We start from the raw sequence: 25,323 nt of genomic DNA on the forward strand, positions 1-25,323 counted from the left end.
CTCAGTACTGACCCTCTGACAGTGCGGCACTCCCTCAGTACTGATCCTCTGACAGTGCGGCACTCCCTCAGTGCTGCACTAATTGTGTTCGCTTGGATTATGTTTCTGTGTCCCAGATATCAGGCTGTCCACTGAACCAGATCTAAATCCTTTGATGTTCACTTCCACTTGTCTGTCCCCACGCTTGTATTTAGAACTTGCAGCGCGATTGGGAGCGACATGATTGAAGTGAGTTTACCACCTGGTACAGCTTGCCCTCGTGGAGCAGCCCGAGGGAACACTGAGATGTGAATGCATTAACCCTCAGTCCACTGGAGCAATAAGGGTGGAGGAAGTGGAGCACTGATCCCACATCCACAGGGACACCTTTATTTAATGGCAGCTCTGATTACACAAAAGCAGCAACCGATTATTTGAGTGTTTGTTGCCTCATTTCACCGTCCTCAAAAACGAAACAATTCAGCACAACCCTTGCGGAATGGGGGCTAAATTGCAAACGTTTTAATGGATCATATGAACGAATACAGATCAACTCTTTTGTATCATGTTTTATTTAACACGTGAAAAATGTAACATGAAAAGACTTTTAATTAAAATCACATATCAGCAAAGTTTTATATCAAAGCAAAGTCACTCCAGTACTGTTGATTTTAATTTGATGTATTTTACAAGTCAGAACAGTTCTCGGTATTAGATGTTGAGATGGACACGGAGCAGGTTGTCCTAGATTAGTGTCTAAATTTATTATTGTTGCTTCATTTATATTAAATCTGCAGTAACATCCCTCACATTAATCACAAGTGAAAACTGCATTGGAAAATCTTCATCAATGAATAGACATGAGAGCAAAGAAATGAAACTCATGTTTTCAAGATTTAGTTTGAAGTGAATCATTAAAACACAGAAATACCAGGTCCTGAAAATAGAAGATCTTCAGAGTTCATTTGTTGCTTCAACTTTGGCCAAGTTGGGTTACCCTGTTCTGCAAAACAATTGGTTCAATTTTAAATATTGAAGTGAATATTTAAATTAATGTTGAAATATTTATTGTAGGTATAAAAGATATAAACTTGCTATGTGGTAGTAGCCAGCCACAAAACCGCTCCAGATAAATTAGCATTTTTATTGCAACAAGTATTTCTTTAAATTCAGGATTTCTACTAATTCTTCCAACAAGGACTCGAACAGCATTCAAATTTCTCAGACTGGAGCAAGCTCTATGAAGCTGTCCGTTATGTAAAAGCAGATCGAGGAATATAAATGCAGAAGTTGTCAAGAAACTGACCTTGTGACTTGTTTATCGTCACAATCTGAAAGTCTAATTGAGAAGTGTTTTCTTTGAAAAGGCAGGTTTCCATCCAGTGATCCTGATGTTATTCGAGCAGAAACACTACATTTCTGAGACATCTACCTGTTATAATTTCAGCATCTATCGTCGGAGCAGACAGCTTCCTAACAAACTATCTCGTTCCATGACAAAGTCTTTGTTTGGGATTCAAGTTTCACAGCAACACCATCCATAGCCGCTCGTTGAGTCTTCAGTTGTGCAGTGGGATAGCCGGTGGAGTTTGGCTGGGCAGGGGCAATGGGAGGGGAGGGGGTGAAACCGACCAAGTTCCTGAGGACAAGCCCAGAGCTCCAACATGAGAACAGGTGTTGACCATTCAGCCCCTCGAGTCTGCTCTGACATTCAATATGATTCTGGCCTTAATTCCACTGTCTTTCCTGCCTCCCATAACCCTCAACACTCTTGTCGATCAAAACTCTGTCTAACTCAGCCTTGAATATATTCGATGGCCCAGCTCCACTGCTCCCTGGAGCAGAGAATTCCCAAGGTTAACCGCACCGAGAGGAACAAATCCTCCCCGCCTGAGTCTTAAAAGGGAGACCCATTATTTTGGAACTGTGTTCTTTCGTTCTTGATTCCCACACGGGGAAACACCCTCTCAGTATCAAACCTGGGAGGGAGTTGCAGAATGGTATTGTCACGGGGCGAATAAATCAGAGACCCAGACACATGCTCTGGGGACCTGGGTTCAAATCCCATCAGGGCAGATGGTGAAATTTGAATTCAATAAAAATCTGCAATTAAAAGTCTAATGATGACCATGAAACCGTTGTCGGTTGTTATAAAAATCTATCTAGGTCCTTTAGGGAAGGAAATCTGCCGTCCTTACCCGGTCTGGCCTACATGTGACTCCAGACCCACAGCAATGTGGTTGACTCTTAACCACAGATATTGGACAGCAGGAAAAGAGGTTGGAAAGAAAACTGCAAAAGGCTGCATTCTTTACTTAGCCAGGAGTAGCACAATGGAGTTCTTTTTACCAAGTTTCCCGCATTGAGCTGGTCAGTTTTGTACAGGTGGGATTGTGTACACTGCTCTGTTAGCAGCTAATTCGTCCACTTGCATCTTGTCTTGTGCTGACCGGGGAGAAATCTGAATCTTCTTGGTGTTTGCTGCAGATAAAGATGACAGCACAGTGTGAAAAGTCATGAACCCGATCAGTAACCCCCCCCCCCCCGGAGCTGTGTCAGAACACGGGATGAATTGTCACTGGGATGCGGTGTGGCTCCATACCATGGTACATTGGTTCACTGATTATGTAGAAGCTTGGCAGTGGCTTTTTCAGGCATCCTAAACTAAACTTCCAGAGTCACAGAATTGTCACAGTGCAGGGGGAGACCATTCCAAATAGGGGCTGGTTTAGCACACTGGGCTAAATCGCTGGCTTGTAAAGCAGAACAAGGCCAGCAGCGCGGGTTCAATTCCCGTACCAGCCTCCCCGAACAGGCGCCGGAATGTGGCGACTAGGGGCTTTTCACAGTAACTTCATTTGAAGCCTACTTGTGACAGTAAGCGGTTTTCATTTCATTCAGCACATTGTGTCTGTGCTAGCCCACCGAATGAGCCGCCAATCCCTGCCTTCTCACCACCACCTTCTCAAGGGCAATTAGAGATGGGCAACAAATACTGCCCTTACTGGTGACACCCACATCCCGATAATGATGAACATCTACATAATTAGGTCACTGCTCTGTCCGGATTACATCAGAGATATTTGAATGACAGCAAGCTGGTGTTAATGTTTCAAACTTCATGGAATGAGCTAGCAGCTCAACATTGACAATCGATCCCTGTCCCTACCTTTTAAAATCCAGGTTATACCAACGATGAAGGTGATGAGCAGGAGACCTCCCACAATGGAGCCCCCGATTATCCCTTGGGTGTTAACGTGGAATGAGTCTGGGCTGGGGTCTAAGGGTTTGCCTGATGTGCTGTCTGTCTGTTCAACAGAGAAGGTGCGAGAACGAGCTTGAATGGACTTCAGTTGGAACACTAGGTTGTAGCTGGTTCCTGTGACAGAATAGTTAACAAACACAGATCAGACAGAATGTTTTGGAGCCAATTAGTAATTGACAGAATTTTACTTCACAGACACAGGCCATTCGATTCAGTCGCTTCATGTTGCGGTTCGACATGACACTCATAGATAGCAGAATCCCTACAGTGCAGAAGGAGGCCATTCGGCCCATCGAGTCTGCACCAGCCCTTGAAAAGAGCACCCCACTTAAGCCCATGCCCCCACCCTAACCCCGTAACCCCAGCTAACCTTTTGGACAAGAAGGGGCAATTTATCATGGCCAATCCATCTAACCTGCACATCTTAGCACCCCTCCCTATCTACATAGCCATTCTCTTATTTTCCCCCACATGTATTTATCTAGCTCCCATTAAATATATCTTCAGTATTCACTTTACCCCGAGGTAGCAAGAACCACATTTTCATCACTAACAACAACAACTTAAACTTTACAAAACACCTTTAATAGCCGCACACCCCAAGGTGCCTTCGAGGAACATTGTGAAACAGGAAACAACATCAGAGCACTCAAGGGGATGTGAGGTCAGTTTTACAGGAAGAAAATGAGGTAGAGGGGTTTCGGGAGTGTCATAATATACACCAGTATATCATGGTGCAGACACACACTGATGGACACACAGTGGGACCAATCAACACACACAACACCGCAGCCAATCACCAGTTAGAGCACACTCACTATAAAGATAGGGGGCATCAGAGTTCCTGCTCATTCTAGTAGCAGCCAGCTCAGAGCACAGAGCTCACAGCCTGCAACACAGACATTCACCATGTGCTGAGTGCATTGACTGGTTAGGACAAGGCAAAGGTCTTTAGTTAAAGCTAGTATTGTATTAACCCACAGTTCAAGTATGTTTAAATAGTTAATGATTCAATAAAATAGTGTTGCACTATTTCAAGTGTTGGTGACCTGTATGTGATCCCGAACACCCAACACATTAGGGAGGGAATACCAGAGCTTAGGCCCAGCAATTGAAGGTATGGACACCAATTAGAATTGAGAACGTGCAAGAGACCAGAAACATAGAGGCAGATACCTCGGAACTCCAGAATTAGAGGAGGTTACAGAGATAGGGAAGGTTGTAGGGACTGGAGGAGGTTACAGAGAGGGGTGTAGGGGCTGGGGGAGGTTACAGGGATAGGGAGGGGTGTAGGGGCTGGGGGAGGTTACAGGGATAGGGAGGGGTGTAGGGGCTGGGGGAGGTTACAGGGATAGGGAGGGGTGTAGGGGCTGGAGGAGGTTACAGGGATAGGGAGGGGTGTAGGGGCTGGGGGAGGTTACGGAGATAGGGAGGGGTGTAGGGGCTGGGGGAGGTTACAGGGATAGGGAGGGGTGTCGGGGCTGGGGGAGGTTACAGGGATAGGGAGGGGTGTAGGGGCTGGAGGAGGTTACAGGGATAGGGAGGGGTGTAGGGGCTGGGGGAGGTTACGGAGATAGGGAGGGGTGTAGGGGCTGGGGGAGGTTACAGGGATAGGGACGGGTTACAGCGATAAGGAAGTGCCTGGATATTGGGGAATGGAGCTGTAATGATGAGTTTTATTCCACCTCTCAACGAAGACACTTTGATTTTAACCCTGTCCTTGAAGGGTAGATGGGTGGGGGATAGGGGTGAGGGCGTGCCTGTTTATTTCCCCTCTCACATACTGCAGGTTTTGGGTCATGGAGTCCCTGACAGGCCCTCACCAGCCCCTCACGACACCTCTTCCTCCTGATTGAGATTCCCATTGTCCATTCCAGCACAGTCCTCGCCCATCTTCCCCCAAGGAGCAATGATGAAAACTGCCACCCAAATCCTGCTGGAAGTTGGAAATCTGACCTGGAAATGTAGCCGTGAAGTCAGATCGTGTCCAGCCCACAGCGGGACCACTGTGGTCAGCTCGGGTCACCACACTACAGGAAGGATGTGATTGGACTGGAGAGGGTGCAGAGGAGATTCACCAGGATGCTGCCTGGGCTGGAGAGTTTGAGCTCTGAAGCGAGGCTGGGGTTGTTTTCCTTGGAGCAGAGAAGGCTGAGGGGGGCCTGATTAACGTGTATAGGATTGAAGGGCATGGACAGGGTGGGCAGGAAGCACCTGTTCCCCTTAGTTGAATAATGAGGGCGCATAATTCTAAGGTGACGGGCAGGAGGTTGAGGGGATTTGAGGAAAACCGTTTTCACTCGGAGGGTGGTGTGAGTCTCGAATGCACGGCCTGGGAGGGTGGTCGAAGCAGGAATCCTCACCACCTTTAAAAAGTACCTGGATGAGCATTTGCAATGTCAGAACATTCAAGGCTATGGGCCAAGTGCTGGGAAGTAGGATTAGTGTCGAGTTAATGCAGTTTTGTTGGTGCCGGCTGGATGGGCCGAATGGCCAGTTCTGTAGTCTACTTAGGGTTCGTCAAACTACGAGTCACGACGTGAATTGTGAAGTTCGGCTGGCGTGGGTCATGAAGGCCAGCGGGTCGATAAAAGTGGCTCCCGGGGAAAAAGGTTTGGGCAGCACGGTGGCACAGTGGTTAGCACTGTGGCTTCACAGCTCCAGGGTCCCAGGTTCGATTCCCGGCTGGGTCACTGTCTGTGCGGAGTCTGCACGTTCTCCCCGTGTCTGCGTGGGTTTCCTCCGGGTGCTCCGGTTTCCTCCCACAGTCCAAAGATGTGCAGGTTAGGTGGATTGGCCATGCTAAATTGCCCTTAGTGTCCAAAATTGCCCTTAGTGTTGGGTGGGGTTACTGGGTTATGGGGATAGGGTGGAGGTGTTGACCTTGGGTAGGGTGCTCTTTCCAAGAGCCGGTGCAGACCCGATGGGCCGAATGGCCTACTTCTGAACTGTAAATTCTATGAAAACTCTGGGTGGAAGTTTCCCAATAAATGACAAAGTTCAATCACAAAACCAACGTGTTTCTCCCCAGAGAAATAACTAGGTCTCCTATCTTCCCAAACCCTGCCGTTGTGAGGGGCGGGACCGGCTACATGGAGATTGGGGCGCTGTGTTTAAAGGGCGTCTTGATGTCAAATGAAGTTAAAGACCCCCCCCCCCCCACCCCAACCAACCCCGCCCTCCCACTGCCAGGGGGCACTGCCCATGTCCCTGTCCACGGGGTGCGGGTTGCACTGGTCCCCGAGGCCCTGGCGTGGTCACCATGACTGGTCTACATTTTTGGAGACCAATCGCGCTTCCTGCTGATGCCGTGTCTGGTGGTGGGAACATGTGACGTTCCCGGAGGATTTGGTGTTCAGCTGATTTTGAATAGTTAATTAAAGTGTTTGGTAATCGTGTTCACATCAGCAAGGCATGAAGCGGATGATGTCACCGGCGAGGGACAGGGAGGACCTCATTCTGAGATTTCCTCATCGCCAATCCCGCTATGGCCCTCTTCCGAGAGTTTCCAACCATAACGGGATTTGCGCTGGGGCCGGAAATCCCCCCCAAATACTCTGCAAGATTCTTCACTCACTCTGCCCTGCCCCCTCCTTTCCCTTGAATTAATGACGGGTGGGTGTGAGGGAGTTAGAATCTGTTGGGGTGCCAGGCTGGGGGTGACAGTATCACGTTTCAATATAACACTCCCTATCCAATCTCACACTCAGATTTGATTCTGTTTTGTGATAGCGAGTTGCTCCCTCTCTCACTCACTTTCCTTTCATTTCAATTTTGCGGTTTCCTTAACACAAACCCAGAGGAACAATATGATTGGTCATAGAAATAACATCAGTATCAGCCAAGAGAATCAGTCAGACTGAGTCCAAAAAGGAGGAGGTGTTGGGCATCTTGAAAAACATTAAGGTAGCCTGGATTTGTGAAGGGGAGGTCGTGTCTCACTAACTTGATCGAGTTGTTCGAAAAAGTGACGAAGATGATTGATGCAGGTAGGGCAGTGGATGTTGTCTATATGGACTTCAGTAAGGCCTTTGACAAGGTCCCTCATGGTAGACTAGTACAAAAGGTGAAGTCACACGGGATCAGAGGTGAGCTGGCAAGATGGATACAGAACTGGCTCGGTCATAGAAGGCAGAGAGTAGCAATGGAAGGGTGCTTTTCTAATTGGAGGGCTGTGACCAGTGGTGTTCCGCAGGGATCAATTCTGGGACCTTTGCTGTTCGTAGTATATATAAATGATTTGGAGGAAAATGTAACTGGTCTGATTAGTAAGTTTGCAGCCGACAGAAAGGTGGAATTGCGGATAGCGATGAGGACTGTCAGAGGATACAGCAGGATTTAGATTGTTTGCAGACTTGGACGGAGAGATGGCAGATGGAGTTTAATCCAGACATATGTGAGGCAAGGCATTTTGGAAGGTCTAATGCAGGTAGGGAATATACAGTGAATGGTAGAACCCTCAAGAGTATTGACAGGCAGAGGGATCTAGGTGTACAGGTCCACAGGTCACTGAAAGAGGCAACACAGGTGGTGGAGAAGGCATGCTTGCCTTCATCGGCCGGGGCATTGAATATAAAAATTGGCAAGTCATGTTGCAGCTGTATAGAACCTTAGTTAGGCCACACTTGGAGTATAGTGTTCAATTCTGGTCGCCACACTACCAGAAGGATGTGGAGGCTTTAGAGAGGGTGCAGAAGAGATTTACCAGGATGTTGCCTGGTATGGAGGGCATTAGCTATGAGGAGTGGTTGAATAAACTCCGTTTGTTTTCACTGGAACGAAGGAGGTTGAGGGGCGACCTGATAGAGGTCTACAAAATTATGAGGGGCATAGACAGAGTGGATAGTCAGAGACTTTTCCCCAGGGTAGAGGGGTCAATTACTAGGGGGCATAGGTTTAAGGTGAGAGGGGCAAGGTTTAGAGGAGATGTACGAGGCAAGTGTTTTACACAGAGGGTAGTGGGTGTCTGGAACTCGCTGCCGGAGGAGGTGGTGGAAGCAGGGACGATAGGGACATTTAAGGGGCATCTTGACAAATACATGAATAGGATGGGAATCGAGGGATACGGATCCCGGAAGTGTAGAAGATGTTAGTTTAGACGGGCAGCATGGTCGGCACGGGCTTGGAGGGCCGAAGGGCCTGTTCCTGTGCTGTACATTTCTTTGTTCTAACTCAGAAATGTTAAACATCAGAAATGTGAAATAAAGAACTCCCAGAGGTGACAGTTTGAGGAAATCGATATGTTATGATGGAGGAGTTGGAGAGAACTGTTCTGGTGAGGATTTGGAGCTCTTACCATTTGCAGTGAGGGAGAGGTCAGTGTAATTTGCCCAGCAGCCCGTGAACAAGACACTTGTTGTGCCATTGAGTCCTGGAACAGCCACATTCTGAGAATCCATTAGGATCACGTTCAGCTCCCACACGGTAACACCCACTGACACACAGTTACCCTAAAATACAAAACAGAACCAGCAGATTAAAACAGAGCACACTGCAACATCACAGTGTCACAGAGCTCAGTGTCCCAGAGCGCAGTGTGTAGCCACTTAAAATGGCTAACTCCCGATTTAAAATGGCGAACGGCAAAGGCTGATGGGAAAGTCAGCCAACAGGACAAAAACCAGCTGCAGGTTGACTTGTGTATTTACCTCTGGGAAGGCCAGACAAGATCGATACCAGCAACCATCAGCATAACAAAACACCAGCCACCTGCATATTAATGAGCAATCCCCGGGAACAATGAGCAACATTTAGACACACAAAGCCAACCCAGACTCTTTGGCGCCAGCAGAAGCCTACACAATGGGAGGTGAACGACCACCTCAGGACCGCCCATCGATCAGGGAACCGCTCCAGCATTGGAGAAAATCGAACCAAGCGATTGGGACAAAGTCCAATCGCTTGGGACCAGGTACAGGGTCCGCCCCGAAAGACGGGAAGCCCCTGGGGACTATAAGAATCAAGTTCAAATCGGCCCTCTGCTTCTCTGCTTGACCGGGTCACTCAGCAACGCGAACCAACCCTTGACAGTGACCGGTCCAGCCACCGCTGATATCTAGTAACTCTTACTTCAACGCTTGCTACGAGATAGGCGCTCCTAGCTACCAATCTGTACCAACTTCGAATCCCCAGGCTCAGAACCCGAACAAAAGGCCATTCATTTCCCTGACCTGGTGGGCCAGTTCCAAGTTAAGTATTGGCCTGTTAGTCATAGAAGTAGCTGAGACGTAGAATTTATACATGAGTAGTGATTACTGTGTATAATAAATGTGCTTTGATTTAAATCTTACTAAGCGGTGTATTGGATTATTGATCATTACTTGGACTTGAACCACGTGGCGGTACCATAAAGATACCTGGCGACCCAAGAGCAAAGGTGATAAAACAGAGCAATTAAACTAAGGCAAAGTTAGCAACAAGTGTCCCAAAACGCAGTGTCCCAAAACACTGTGTCCCAGAGCGCAGTGGCCCAGAGCGCAGTGGCCCAGAGCGCAGTGTCCCAAAATGCAGTGTGCCAAAACGCAGTTTCCCAGAGCGCAGTGTCCCAGAGCGCAGTGTCCGCAAATGCAGTGTCCCAGAGCGCAGTGTCCCAGAGCGCTGTGTCTGCAAATGCAGTGTCCCAGAGCACAGTATCCCAGGACGCAGTGTCCCAGAGCGCAGTGTCCGCAAACGCAGTGTCCCAGAGCGCAGTGTCCGCAAACGCAGTGTCCCAGAGCGCAGTGCCCCAGACTGCAGTGTCACAGAGCATAGTGTCCAGGAGTGCAGTATCCCAGAGCGCAGTGTCCCAGAGCGCAGTGTCCCAAAACAAAGTGTCCCAGAGTGCAGTATCCGCAAACGCAGTGTCCCAGAGCACAGTTTCCCAGAGCGCAGAGTCCGCAAATGCAGTGTCCCAGAGCACAGTATCCCAGGGCGCAGTGTCCCAGAGCACAGTGTCCGCAAACACAGTGTCCCAGAGCGCAGTGTCACAGAACGCAGTGTCACAGAGCACAGTGTCCCAGAGCGCAGTGCCCCCAAATGCAGTGTCCTCAAACGCAGTGTCAGCAAATGCAGTGATCCAGAGCGCAGTGTCCCAGGGCGCAGTGTCCGCAAACACAGTGTCCGCAAACACAGTGTCCGCAAACACAGTGTCCGCAAACACAGTGTCCGCAAACACAGTGTCCCAGAGCGCAGTGTCCCAGAGCACAGTGTCACAGGGCACAGTGTCCCAGAGTGCAGTGTCCACAAACGCAGTGTCTGCAAACACAGTGTCCCAGAGCGCAGTGTCACGGAGTGCAGTGTCACAGAGCGCAGTGCCCCAGGGCGCAGTATCCCCAAACGCAGAGTCCCAGAGCACAGTATCCCAGAGCGCAGTGTCCCAGAGCACAGTGCCCCAAACGCAGTGTTCCCAAGTGCAGTGTCCCCAAACGCAGTGCCCCAGAGTGCAGTATCCCCAAACGCAGTGTCTGCAAACACAGTGTCCCAGAGCGCAGTGTCACGGAGTGCAGTGTCACAGAGCGCAGTGCCCCAGGGCGCAGTATCCCCAAACGAAGAGTCCCAGAGCACAGTATCCCAGAGCGCAGTGTCCCAGAGCACAGTGCCCCAAACGCAGTGTTCCCAAGTGCAGTGTCCCCAAACGCAGTGCCCCAGAGTGCAGTATCCCCAAACGCAGAGTCCCAGAGCACAGTATCCCAGAGCGCAGTGTCCCAGAGCACCGTGCCACAAACGCAGTGTCCCAGAGCGCAGAGTCCCAGAGCACAGTGTCCCAGAGTGCAGTGTCCCAGAGCAGTGTCCCCAAACGCAGTGTCCCAGAGCGCAGTCTCCCCAAACACAGTGTCCCCGAGCGCAGTGTACCCGAGCACAGTGTCCCCGAGCGCAGTTTCCCAGAGCGCAGTATCGCAGAGCGCAGTGTCGCAGAGCGCAGTGTCCCCAAATGCAGTGTCCCCAAGCACAGTGTCCCTGAGCGCAGTGTCACAGAGCGCAGTGTCCCCAAGCGCAGTGTCACAGAGCGCAGTATCGCAGAGCGCAGTGTCGCAGAGCGCAGTGTCCCCAAATGCAGTGTCCCCAAGCACAGTGTCCCTGAGCGCAGTGTCACAGAGCGCAGTGTCCCCAAATGCAGTGTCCCCTCGCACAGTGTCCCCAAATGCAGTGACCCACAGTGCAGTATCCCCAAATGCAGTGTCCCAGAGCGCAGTGTCCCAGAGCGCAGTGTCTCAGAGCACAGGGTCCCAGAGCGCAGAGTCCCAGAGCGCAGTGTCCCCGAGCGCAGGGTCCCCAAACGCAGTGTTCCCGAGCACAGTGTCCCAGAGCACAGTCCCAAAATGCAGTGTCCCAGCGCGCAGTGTCCCAGAGCACAGTGCCCCAAACGCAGTGCCCCAGAGTGTTGTGTCCCAGAACACAGTGTCACAGAGTGCAGTGACCCCAAATGCAGTGTCCCAGAGCTCAGTGTCCCAAAGCACAGTGTCCGAGAGCGCAGTGTCCCAGAGCGCAGTGTCCCCAAGCGCAGTCCAGAGTGCAGTGTCCCAGAGTGAAGTGTCCCAGACCGCAGTGTCCCAGAGCGCAGTATCCCAGAGTGCAGTATCCCAGAGCGCAGTGTACCAGAGCGCAGTGTCCCAGAGTGCAGTGTCCCAGAGCGCAGTTTACCAGAGCGCAGTGCCCCAGCACGCAGTGTCCCAGAACGCAGTGTCCCAGAGCGCAGTTTACCAGATCGCAGTGCCCCAGCATGCAGTTTCCCAAAGCGCAGTGTCCCAGAGCGCAGTGTCCCAGAGTGCAGTGTCCCCAAGCGCAGTGTCCCAGAGTGCAGTGTCCCAGAGCGCAGTGTCCCAGAGTGCAGTGTCCCAGAGCGCAGTGCCCCAGAGCGCAGTGTCCCAGAGAGCAGTGCCCTAGAGCACAGTGTCCCAGAGCGCAGTGTCCCAGAGCGCAGTGTCCCAAAGCACAGTGTCCGAGAGCGCAGTGTCCCAGAGCGCAGTGTCCCCAAGCGCAGTGTCCCAGAGTGCAGTGTCCCAGAGTGCAGTGTCCCAGAGCGCAGTGTCCCAGAGCGCAGTATCCCAGAGTGCAGTGTCCCCAAGCGCAGTGTCCCAGAGTGCAGTGTCCCAGAGCGCAGTGTCCCAGAGTGCAGTGTCCCAGAGCGCAGTGCCCCAGAGCGCAGTGTCCCAGCACGCAGTGTCCCAGAACGCAGTGTCCCAGAGCGCAGTTTACCAGATCGCAGTGCCCCAGCATGCAGTTTCCCAAAGCGCAGTGTCCCAGAGCGCAGTGTCCCAGAGTGCAGTGTCCCCAAGCGCAGTGTCCCAGAGTGCAGTGTCCCAGAGCGCAGTGTCCCAGAGTGCAGTGTCCCAGAGCGCAGTGCCCCAGAGCGCAGTGTCCCAGAGAGCAGTGCCCTAGAGCACAGTGTCCCAGAGCGCAGTGTCCCAGAGCGCAGTGTCCCAGAGCGCAGTGCCCCAGAGCGCAGTGTCCCAGAGAGCAGTGCCCTAGAGCACAGTGTCCCAGAGCGCAGTGTCCCAAAGCACAGTGTCCGAGAGCGCAGTGTCCCAGAGCGCAGTGTCCCCAAGCGCAGTGTCCCAGAGTGCAGTGTCCCAGAGTGCAGTGTCCCAGAGCGCAGTGTCCCAGAGCGCAGTATCCCAGAGTGCAGTGTCCCCAAGCGCAGTGTCCCAGAGTGCAGTGTCCCAGAGCGCAGTGTCCCAGAGTGCAGTGTCCCAGAGCGCAGTGCCCCAGAGCGCAGTGTCCCAGCACGCAGTGTCCCAGAACGCAGTGTCCCAGAGCGCAGTTTACCAGATCGCAGTGCCCCAGCATGCAGTTTCCCAAAGCGCAGTGTCCCAGAGCGCAGTGTCCCAGAGTGCAGTGTCCCCAAGCGCAGTGTCCCAGAGTGCAGTGTCCCAGAGCGCAGTGTCCCAGAGTGCAGTGTCCCAGAGCGCAGTGCCCCAGAGCGCAGTGTCCCAGAGAGCAGTGCCCTAGAGCACAGTGTCCCAGAGCGCAGTGTCCCAGAGTGCAGTGTCCCAGAGCGCAGTGCCCCAGAGCGCAGTGTCCCAGAGAGCAGTGCCCTAGAGCACAGTGTCCCAGAGCGCAGTGTCCCAGAGCGCAGTGTCCCAAAGCACAGTGTCCGAGAGCGCAGTGTCCCAGAGCGCAGTGTCCCCAAGCGCAGTGTCCCAGAGTGCAGTGTCCCAGAGTGCAGTGTCCCAGAGCGCAGTGTCCCAGAGCGCAGTATCCCAGAGTGCAGTATCCCAGAGCGCTGTGTACCAGAGCGCAGTGTACCAGAGCGCAGTGTCCCAGAGTACAGTGTCCCAGAGCGCAGTTTACCAGAGCGCAGTGCCCCAGCACGCAGTGTCCCAGAACGCAGTGTCCCAGAGCGCAGTTTACCAGATCGCAGTGCCCCAGCATGCAGTTTCCCAAACGCAGTGTCCCAGAGCGCAGTTTCTCAGAGCGCAGTGTCCCCAAGCGCAGTGTCCCAGAGTGCAGTGTCCCAGAGCGCAGTGTCCCAGAGCGCAGTGTCCCAGAGCGCAGTGTCCCAGAGCGCAGTGTCCCAGAGAGCAGTGCCCTAGAGCGCAGTGTCCCAGAGCGCAGTGTCCCAGAGCGCAGTGTCCCAGAGCGCAGTGTCCCAGAGCGCAGTTTCCCAGAGCGCAGTTTCCCAGAGCGCAGTTTCCCAGAGCGCAGTGCCCCAGAGTGCAGTGTCCCAGAGTGAAGTGTCCCAGAGCGCAGTGTCCCAGAGCGCAGTATCCCAGAGTGCAGTATCCCAGAGCGCAGTGTACCAGAGCGCAGTGTCCCAGAGTGCAGTGCCCCAGAGCGCAGTTTACCAGAGCGCAGTGCCCCAGCACGCAGTGTCCCAGAACGCAGTGTCCCAGAGCGCAGTTTACCAGATCGCAGTGCCCCAGCATGCAGTTTCCCAAAGCGCAGTGTCCCAGAGCGCAGTGTCCCAGAGTGCAGTGTCCCCAAGCGCAGTGTCCCAGAGTGCAGTGTCCCAGAGCGCAGTGACCCAGAGTGCAGTGTCCCAGAGCGCAGTGTACCAGAGCGCAGTGTCCCAGAGAGCAGTGCCCTAGAGCGCAGTGTCCCAGAGCGCAGTGTCCCAGAGCGCAGTGTCCCAAAGCACAGTGTCCGAGAGCGTAGTGTCCCAGAGCGCAGTGTCCCCAAGCGCAGTGTCCCAGAGTGCAGTGTCCCAGAGTGCAGTGTCCCAGAGCGCAGTGTCCCAGAGCGCAGTATCCCAGAGTGCAGTATCCCAGAGCGCTGTGTACCAGAGCGCAGTGTACCAGAGCGCAGTGTCCCAGAGTACAGTGTCCCAGAGCGCAGTTTACCAGAGCGCAGTGCCCCAGCACGCAGTGTCCCAGAACGCAGTGTCCCAGAGCGCAGTTTACCAGATCGCAGTGCCCCAGCATGCAGTTTCCCAAACGCAGTGTCCCAGAGCGCAGTTTCTCAGAGCGCAGTGTCCCAGAGCACAGTGTCCCAAAGCACAGTGTCCCAGAGCACAGTGTCCCAGAGCGCAGTGTCCCAGAGCGCAGTGTCCCCAAGCGCAGTGTCCCAGAGTGCAGTGTCCCAGAGCGCAGTGTCCCAGAGCGCAGTGTACCAGAGCGCAGTGTCCCAGAGAGCAGTGCCCTAGAGCGCAGTGTCCCAGAGCGCAGTGTCCCAGAGCGCAGTGTCCCAGAGTGCAGTGTCCCAGAGCGCAGTTTCCCAGAGCGCAGTTTCCCAGAGCGCAGTGCCCCAAATGCAGTGTCCCAGAGTGCAGTGTCCCAGAGCGCAGTGTCCCAGAGCGCAGTGTCCCAGAGTGCAGTATCCCAGAGCGCTGTGTACCAGAGCGCAGTGTGCCAGAGTGCAGTGTCCCAGAGCGCAGTTTACCAGAGCGCAGTGCCCCAGCACGCAGTGTCCCAGAACGCAGTGTCCCAGAGCGCAGTTTACCAGAACGCAGTGTCCCAGAGCGCAGTGTCCCAGAGCGCAGTTTACCAGAGCGCAGTTTACCAGAGCGCAGTGCCCCAGAGCGCAGTGTCCCAGAACGCAGTGTCCCAGAACGCAGTGTCCCAGAGCGCAGTGTCCCAGAGCGCAGTTTACCAGAGCGCAGTTTACCAGAGCGCAGTGCCCCAGCACGCAGTGTCCCAGAGCGCAGTGTCCCAGCACGCAGTGTCCCAGAGCGCAGTGTCCCAGAGCGCAGTGTCCCAGAGTGCAGTGTCCCAGAGCGCAGTGTCCCAGAATGCAGTGTCCCAGAGTGCAGTGTCCCAGATTGCAGTTTACCAGAGCGCAGTGCCCCAGAGTGCAGTATCCCCAAACGCAGAGTCCCAGAGCACAGTATCCCAGAGCGCAGTGTCCCAGTACGCAGTGTCCCAGAACGCAGTGTCCCAGAGCGCAATTTACCGGAGCTTTCTATAGATATGTCAGGAATAAACAAATGTCTAGGGTAAGAGTAGAGCCAGTCAAGGACAGTAGTGGGAAGTTGTGCTTGGAGTCTGAGGAGATAGGAAAGGTGCTAAATGAATATTTTTCATCAGTATTCACAGGAAAAAGACAATGTTGTCGAGGAGAATACTGAGATACAGGCGACTAGACTAGAAGGGCTTGAGATTCATAAGGAGGATGTGTTAGCAATTCTGGAAAGTGTGAAAATAGATAAGTCCTCTGGGCCGGATGGGATTTATCCTAGGATTCTCTGGGAAGCTAGGGAGGAGATTGCTGAGCCTTTGGCTTTGATCTTTATGTCATCATTGTCTACAGGAATAATGCCAGAAGACTGGAGGATAGCAAATGTTGTCCCCTTGTTCAAGAAGGGGAGTAGAGACAACCCAGGTAACTATAGACCAGTGAGCCTTACTTCTGTCGTGGGCAAAATCTTGGAAAGGTTTATAAGAGATAGGATGTATAATCACCTGGAAAGGAATATTTTGATTAGAGATAGTCGACAGGGTTTTGTGAAGGGTAGGTCGTGCCTCACAAACCTTATTGAGTTCTTTGAGAAGGTGGCCAAACAGGTGGATGAGGGTAAAACAGTTGATTTGGTGTATATGGATTTCAGTAAAGCATTTGATAAGGTTCCCCAAGGTAGGCTACTGCAGAAAATGCGGAGGCATGGGATTCAGGGTGATTTAGCAGTTTGGATCAGAAATTGGCTAGCTGGAAGAAGACAAAGGCTGGTGGTTGGTGGGAAATATTCAGACTGGAGTCCAGTTACTAGTGGTGTCCCACAAGGTTCTGTTTTGGGGCCACTGCTGTTTGTCATTTTTATAAATGACCTGGAGGAGGGCGTAGAAGGATGAGTGAGTAAATTTGCAGATGACACTAAAGTCAGTGGAGTTGTGGACAGTGCGGAAGGATGTTACAAGTTACAGAGAGACATAGATAAGCTGCAGCGCTGGGCTGAGAGGTGGCAAATGGAGTTTAATGCAGAAAAGTGTGAGGTGATTCATTTTGGAAGGAATAACAGGAATACAGAGTACTGGGCTAATGGTAAGATTCTTGGCAGTGTGGATGAGCAGAGAGATCTCGGTGTCCATGTACATAGATCCCTGAAAGTTGCCACCCAGGTTGAGAGGGTTGTTAAGAAGGCGTACAGTGTGTTAGCATTTATTGGTAGAGGGATTGAGTTTCGGAGCCATGAGGTCATGTTGCAGCTGTACAAAACTCTGGTGCGGACGCATTTGGAGTATTGCGTGCAATTCTGGTCGCTGTATTATACGAAGGATGTGGAAACATTGGAAAGGGTGCAGAGGAGATTTACCAGAATGTTGCCTGGTATGGAGGGAAGATCTTATGAGGAAAGGCTGAGGGACTTGAGGCTGTTTTCGTTAGAGAGAAGGCTAAGAGGTGACTTAATTGAGGCATACAAGATGATCAGAGGATTAGATAGGGTGGACAGTGAGAGCCTTTTTCCTCGGATGGTGATGTCTAGCACGAGGGGACATAGCTATAAATTGAGGGGAGATAGATATAAGACAGATGTCAGAGGTAGGTTCTTTACTCAGTAGTAAGGGTGTGGAATGCCCTGCCTGCAACAGTAGTGGACTCGCCAACACTAAGGGCATTTAAATGGTCATTGGATCGACATATGGACGATAAGGGAATAGTGTAGATGGGCTTTAGAGTGGTTTCACAGGTCGGCGCAACATCGAGGGCCGAAGGGCCTGTACTGCGCTGTAATGTTCTATGTTCTAGAATACTTTTTAAGATTTGTCTTCCTTTGTCCAGTCCCTCAGCTGCCCGCTGACTGTGTCTGAGAGGCAATCAGATCTTCCCAGACCACAACCCAGCCAGCATTTGGGAGCAGTGTGGGTGGCCTCCCCCCCTGCCCCCACCCCCCCCCCACCCCAATCCCCCACTGCACCCCACCCCGCACCCCCAGCTCACCCCCAACCTCACCCCAATCCCCCGTCCCCACCCCCTCCCCAATCCCCCACCCCACCTCCCACCCTCACCCATTCCCACCCCCCACCCTCACCTCAATCCCCCTCCCCCACACGAATCCCCCATCCCCACCCCCACCCCCACCCCACACCAATCCCTCGCCCCCACCCCCACCCCCCCACCTCACCCTCCACCCAGATCCCACCCCCACCCTCACCCCACCCCCACCCCACCCCAATCCACCGCCCCCAATCCCCCATCGCACCCCACCCCGCACCCCCAGCTCACCCTCCAACCTCACCCCAATCCCCCGTCCCCACCCTCACCTCAATCCCCCGCCCCCACACGAATCCCCCATCCCCACCCCCACCCCCACCCCACACCAATCCCTTGCGCCCACCCCTACCCCCATCCCCAGCCCAGCACCAATCCCCCACCCCCACACCAATCCCTTGCCCCCACCCCCACACCAAACCCCACCCCAATACCAGCCCCCACCCCCACCCCTACCCCCACCCCCACCCCTACCCCAATCCCCCACCCCAACCCAACCAACCTTCATAGGGAAATGCTGAAAATCAAAACTTACATCTCAGGAAGGAAGGGGGTGGGCATCTCCATCAGAAACCCCCTTCTGAAGTAGCCCCCCCCTCCCACATCCACACCCCTTCCGCGCCCCCCTCAGTCTATCCTTCCCGCCCTCGGCCCCGTGAACTGACCGTGACCCGGTCTCAGTTCCCACAGTTCCTGTTCTATCCACCGCAGTGCTGAAGGGACTGGGAGCTGATTGGCCGGCGGGCTGCTCTGTAAGGCAGGGAATCCCCCCCCCCACCCCGGTGCGGGGTGGAGGTCCCACCTGCAGCGACTTAGCGCTCATTAAGGGTGAAATGCCTACGGGGGCACTCGGCCCCGTTGGACGGCCTGTTCCCCACTGGCTCTTTAGATGACGAGAAGCGAGACCCCACCATCCACAAAATTCAGTCCTCTGGACAATTTCAGGCAATTGAAGCATAACTGACCTCATCACCCACGGCCATCACACTGGGCTGCTGCATCAACAACTGACCGGCCTGTCCAGCAATCGGCTCCTTCACCACGATCAGGGCAGTCAGAGTGGCCATGTAGTTACTGCTCACTGCTTTACTCAGCACCGGTTGTGAAGCCATCTACAGAAACAACAACAACTTATATTTATGTAGAGCCTTTAACGTAGTACAGGGGCCCAAGCTTCACAGAGGCCGTCAACAAAATTTGACACTGAACCACAAAAGGAGTTTTCTTTGTGGGTGTTAGAGGCGAGGCCAGTATTCACTGCAGGGTCAGCTGACCAAACGCTTGGCCAAAGAGACCAGTTTAAGGAGCATCTTAGAGGAGAGTGAGGGGAGAGGTGGAGAAGTTTAGGGGGGGGGGGAATTCCAGAGCTTAGGGCAGCTGAAGGCACGGCCGCCAATGCTGGAGTGATGGGTATTAGTGGATTCCCAAGGGGGTGGGATAGGAGTGAGCAGAGATCACGGAAGGTTGGGGGGTTGGAGGAGATCACAGAGATCGGAAGGGATGAGGTCATTTGAAAACAAGGAGGAAAGTTTTAAAATCAGAATGTTGCTGAACCGTTGTAGGTCACCGAGCGCAGGGGAGAGGGGTGAAGGGGACTGAATGAGTTCAGACACGAGCAGCAGCGTTTTGGATCACCTCACGGTTACGGAGGGTAGAAAGTGGAAGAGCAGCCAGGAATATTCTGGAATAGTCGTGTCCATGGCAATAAAGCATGAATGAGAATTTTCGTCGTGAGCTGAGAGACACAGGACGGAACGTTAGAGTTTACCAAGAAAACTAATCAATTGATCACAGTTGTAGCTATTGTCAGGATAGGGAGATATTAGGAACTTGGGTCCCGAAATGGGGTCCAGGATTTGAAGGCAATTTTGGGATTAAGCAGACTGAGGGAAAAGACTGCTATCTGCAGAGTCAGAGGGATACGTTCACTGGTGGAGTTACCATGTCCCATTCAGACTTAACCTCGTTAGTGGGAATACACAGGATGTCCTGGTATGATCCATCCAGCCAGGATGATCCATTCAAGAACCATTGTCATTTGGGACAACCTTGTTTGACCAGCCATCAGCCCATCACATAGAGGGGCATGGACAGTGGATAGTCAGAAGCTTTTTCCCAGGGGGGGAAAAGTCAATTACTACAGGACATAGGTTTAAGGTGCGAGGGAAGTGTTTTTATACAAAGGGTAGTGGGTGCCTGGAACTCGCTGTTGGAGGAGGTGGTTGAAGTAGGGACGATAGTGACGTTTAAGGGGCGTCTTGACGAATGCATGAATAGGATAGCACAATTGCTTCACAGCTCCAGGGTCCCAGATTCGATTCCTAGCTTGGGTCACTGACTGTGCGGAGTCTGCACGTTCTCCCCGTGTCTGCATGGGTTTCCTCCGGGTGCTCCGGTTTCCTCCCACAGTCCAAAGATGTGCAGGTTAGGTGGATTAGCCATGATAAATTGCCCTTAGTGTCCAAAATTGCCCTTAGTGCTGGGTGGGGTTACTGGGTTATGGGGATAGGGTGGAGGTGTTGACCTTGGGTAGGGTGCTCTTTCCAAGAGCTGGTGCAGACTCGATGGGCCGAATGGCCTCCTTCTGCACTGTAAATTCTATGATAAGGATGGGACACAGGCATACGGACCCTGGAAGTGTAGAAGGTTTTAGTTTAGGCAGCATGATCAGCGCAGGCTTGTTCTTTGCAGTTATATCTGTTACAAAGGCTCATTTTACCCGTGAGATTTGGAGAAGGCTTGTTTACCATTTGAGAAATTCAAGCAATTGTTTGAAAAACAGCCAGAACGTTTCAGAATGCCCGCGATATCTGAGAATCACATCCACCTAAACGTCTCCACAACTGCTTTGAGATCTCGGTGGACTAACCTGGTAGATCGAGTTTGTGATGTGAGTGGGCGGAGCCTTCTCTTTAGTCATATTGTTGCTATGAAACCGACTGCACACATTGGTCACCCGTGTCCTGATGAGTCAGTGATTAATTTCCAAAACAGAACCCACCCTTGAGCATTCATCCCCATCCAACAGGCCAAAGTTACCCCCATCCCAACAAATCCCCTGGAAAATACATTTTTTATCAAAATAAAAGAAACCTAACTTTCCTTTTTTCTCTTTGAGTAAACATATAAAAAGCACCAATGACAGGAGAGACGGGGCTGTAATCAAACCTCCCACAGGCCTGGCTAAACCAAATCTTCCCAACATCGCTCCCCCAACATGAAGGGTGGACTTTCTCCTAATTGCTAATTTTGCTGAGCTCATAGACATGAATTTTGGGTCGGAACCACACCTACTTTATCACTAAAGTTTGCAAAGGATAGAACATCAAATTCTTACACTTAGGGATCAGACTTGGAAACTATCATGATTCGAGCCAAAGCTCTTTATTTCCAGATACTGGAAGACACAGGGGATCATTCTAATCCAGAGGGAGGCGGGGTTAATGGGCAGGTAGTCCCACCCCCTCGATTTAACACTGAGAAGGCTAGTCCCTCTGAATCAAGCAAGTGCTACCTTTCCCCACTCAGAACCCAGAGTTGCTGATACACATCCTCACATCTTCAGCCACCAGATCTGGCAATTGTCCTTCATTCTCTTCTTGACAAAAGCAAACACCAACTCCAATAACTGGGATGACTGCTCCTTTCCCGTCAGAATATCGAGTTAGTCTTTGAGGCTGATGATGAAGGCGATTGGAATAATAATTAAATGTGAATGTTGCTCTGCTAAATGTCTGGAAGGAATGAAGGTCATTGACCTGAAACATTAATTCTCGTTTTCCTTGTCCACAAATGCGGCCTGAATGTTTCATACAAACTAGGATTAGGCCACTCGGCCCCTCGAGTCTGCGCCGCCATTCAATAAGGTCACAGCTGATCTGATTGTAACCTCGACCCCACATTCCTGCCCACCCCCCGATAATCTTTCACCCCCTCGTTAATCAAGAATCAATCCAGCTCTGCCTTAGAAATATTCAAATATTCTGCTTCCACCGCCTTTGAGTAAAATAATTCTAGAGACTCACAACCTTCAGAAACAATTCTCCTCACCTCTGCCTTAATGACCCCTTATTTTTAAACAGTGACCCCGAGTTCCGGATTCTCCCACAAGAGGAAACATCCTCTCCACGTCCACCCTGTCAACAGCCCTCAGGATCGTCAAGGTTTCAATCAAGTTGCCTCTTACTCTTTGAAACTCAAGCGGACTCAAGTGGTACAAGCCTAGCCTGTCCAACCTTTCCTCAGAAGACAACCCACCCATTCCTGGTATTAACATAGAACATAGAACATAGAACAATACAGCGCAGTACAGGCCCTTCGGCCCACGATGTTGCACCGAAACAAAAGCCATCCAACCTACACTATGCCATTATCATCCATATGTTTATCCAATAAACTTTTAAATGCCCTCAATGTTGGCGAGTTCACCACTGTAGCAGGTAGGGCATTCCACGGCCTCACTACTCTTTGCGTAAAGAACCTACCTCTGACCTCTGTCCTATATCTATTACCCCTCAGTTTAAAGTTATGTCCCCTCGTGCCAGCCATATCCATCCGCGGGAGAAGGCTCTCACTGTCCACCCTATCCAACCCCCTGATCATTTTGTATGCCTCTATTAAGTCTCCTCTTAACCTTCTTCTCTCCAACGAAAACAACCTCAAGTCCATCAGCCTTTCCTCATAAGATTTTCCCTCCATACCAGGCAACATCCTGGTAAATCTCCTCTGCACCCGCTCCAAAGCCTCCACGTCCTTCCTATAATGCGGTGACCAGAACTGTACGCAATACTCCAAATGCGGCTGGACCAGAGTTCTGTACAGCTGCAACATGACCTCCCAACTCCGGAACTCAATCCCTCTACCAATAAAGGCCAACACTCCATAGGCCTTCTTCACAACCCTATCAACCTGGGTGGCAATTTTCAGGGATCTATGTACATGGACACCTAGATCCCGCTGCTCATCCACACTTTCAAGAACTTTACCATTAGCCAAATATTCCGCATTCCTGTTATTCCTTCCAAAGTGAATCACCTCACACTTCTCTACATTAAACTCCATTTGCCACCTCTCGGCCCAGCTCTGCAGCTTATCTATATCCCTCTGTAATCTGCTACATCCTTCCACACTATCGACAACACCACCGACTTTAGTATCGTCTGCAAATTTACTCACCCACCCTTCTGCGCCTTCCTCTAGGTCATTGATAAAAATGACACACAGCAACGGCCCCAGAACAGATCCTTGTGGTACTCCACTTGTGACTGTACTCCATTCTGAACATTTCCCATCAACCACCACCCTCTGTCTTCTTTCAGCTAGCCAATTTCTGATCCACATCTCTAAATCACCCTCAATCCCCAGCCTCCGTATTTTTTGCAATAGCCTACCGTGGGGAACCTTATCAAACGCTTTGCTGAAATCCATATACACCACATCAACTGCTCTACCCTCGTCTACCTGTTCAGTCACCTTCTCAAAGAACTCAATAAGGTTTGTGAGGCATGACCTACCCTTCACAAAGCCATGCTGACTATCCCTGATCATATTATTCCTATCTAGATGATTATAAATCTTGTCTCTTATAATCCCCTCCAAGACTTTACCCACTACAGACGTGAGGCTCACCGGCCTATAGTTGCCGGGGTTGTCTCTGCTCCCCTTTTTGAACAAAGGGACCACATTTGCTGTCCTCCAGTCCTCTGGCACTATTCCTGTAGCCAATGATGACATAAAAATCAAAGCCAAAGGTCCAGCAATCTCTTCCCTGGCCTCCCATAGAATCCTAGGATAAATCCCATCAGGTCCCGGGGACTTATCTATTTTCAGCCTGTCCAGAATTGCCAACACCTCTTCCCTACGTACCTCAATGCCATCTATTCTATTAGCCTGGGGCTCAGCATTCTCCTCCACAACATTATCTTTTTCCTGAGTGAATACTGACGAAAAATATTCATTTAGTATCTCGCCTATCTCTTCAGACTCCACACACAATTTCCCATCCCTGTCCTTGACTGGTCCTACTCTTTCCCTAGTCATTCGCTTATTCCTGACATACCTATAGAAAGCTTTTGGGTTTTCCTTGATCCTTCCTGCCAAATACTTCTCATGACCCCTCCTTGCTCGTCTTAGCTCTCTCTTTAGATCCTTCCTCGCTACCTTGTAACTATCCATCGCCCCAACCGAAACTTCACACTTCATCTTCACATAGGCCTCCTTCTTCCTCTTAACAAGAGATTCCACTTCCTTGGTAAACCACGGTTCCCTCGCTCGACGCCTTCCTCCCTGTCTGACCGGTACATACTTATCAAGAACACGCAGTAGCTGGTCCTTGAACAAGCCCCACTTATCCAGTGTGCCCAACACTTGCAGCCTACTTCTCCACCTTATCCCCCCCAAGTCACGTCTAATGGCATCATAATTGCCCTTCCCCCAGCTATAACTCTTGCCCTGCGGTGTATACTTATCCCTTTCCATCATTAACGTAAACGTCACCGAATTGTGGTCACTGTCCCCAAAGTGCTCTCCTACCTCCAAATCCAACACCTGGCCTGGTTCATTACCCAAAACCAAATCCAACGTGGCCTCGCCTCTTGTTGGCCTGTCAACATATTGTTTCAGGAAACCCTCCTGCACACACTGTACAAAAAACGACCCATCTATTGTACTCGAACTATATCTTTTCCAGTCAATATTTGGAAAGTTAAAATCTCCCATAATAACTACCCTGTTACTTTCGCTCATATCCAGAATCATCTTCGCCATCCTTTCCTCTACATCCCTAGAACTATTAGGAGGCCTATAAAAAACTCCCAACAGGGTGACCTCTCCTTTCCTGTTTCTAACTTCAGCCCATACTACCTCGGCAGAAGAGTCCCCATCTAGCATCCTCTCCGCCACCGTAATACTGCTCTTGACTAGCAGCGCCACACCTCCCCCTCTTTTGCCTCCTTCTCTGAGCTTACTAAAACACCTAAACCCCGGAACCTGCAACATCCATTCCTGTCCCTGCTCTATCCATGTCTCCGAAATGGCCACAACATCGAAGTCCCAGGTACCAACCCACGCTGCCAGTTCCCCTACCTTGTTTCGTATACTCCTGGCATTAGTCTGGTAAACCTTCTCTGAACTGCTTCCAACACATTTACATCCTTCCTTAAGTAAGGTGACCAATACTGTACACAATACTCCACATGTGGTCTCACCAATGGCCTGTGTAAATGAGTAAGAAGTCTGACAACACCAGGTTAAAGTCCAACAGATTGTTTACAATCACAAGCTTTCGGAGCACAGCTCCTCCCTCAGGTGAGTGACTCAGGCAGTGCTCCGAAAGCTAGTGATTCCAAACAAACCTGTTGGACTTTAACCAGGTGTTGTCAGACGTCTTATTGTGCCCACCCCAGTCCAACGCTGGCATCTCCACATCATGAATAAATGAAGCACAATCTCCCTACTTTTGTGATAAAGTCCGCTCACAATAAACAATAACTTTCTACTTTCCTAATTACTCGCTGCACCCACATGCCTGTTTTTATGTCAGATATCTAGCATCTGCAGGATCTTATTTTTGTTTTGTAAGGAATGGATTGATGTAAATGGCTTTTTAATCACTGATGACGCAAGAGGAAAAGGGGATAGAAGGAGATGCCAATGGCTGAGAATTGGAGGAGGAGTTTGTGTTGTATAAACAGCAGCACTGGGTATCTGGGACAAACGGCCTGTTTTTGTGCTCTCTATTC

The 25,323-nt window shown here is 51.4% G+C and overlaps 1 protein-coding gene across 1 annotated transcript in view; it reads right to left on the minus strand.

Moving 5' to 3' along the window:
- Window positions 1-533: 533 nt before the first annotated feature.
- Window positions 534-25,323, minus strand: part of LOC140386080 (fibrocystin-L-like) — an 82,753-nt gene continuing 57,963 nt past the window's right edge. The window contains exons 17-21 of the mRNA XM_072468658.1: window positions 18,550-18,696; window positions 8,541-8,694; window positions 3,149-3,358; window positions 2,329-2,460; window positions 534-982 (exon numbers count right to left, since the gene is read on the minus strand). Coding sequence (XP_072324759.1) covers window positions 2,351-2,460; window positions 3,149-3,358; window positions 8,541-8,694; window positions 18,550-18,696 — 621 coding nt within the window. The 3' untranslated portion in view covers window positions 534-982; window positions 2,329-2,350. The remainder of the gene's footprint in view (window positions 983-2,328; window positions 2,461-3,148; window positions 3,359-8,540; window positions 8,695-18,549; window positions 18,697-25,323) is intronic.

This window comes from Scyliorhinus torazame, chromosome 11, assembly GCF_047496885.1.
Source record: "Scyliorhinus torazame isolate Kashiwa2021f chromosome 11, sScyTor2.1, whole genome shotgun sequence".
Classification (NCBI taxonomy): Eukaryota; Metazoa; Chordata; class Chondrichthyes; order Carcharhiniformes; family Scyliorhinidae; genus Scyliorhinus; species Scyliorhinus torazame.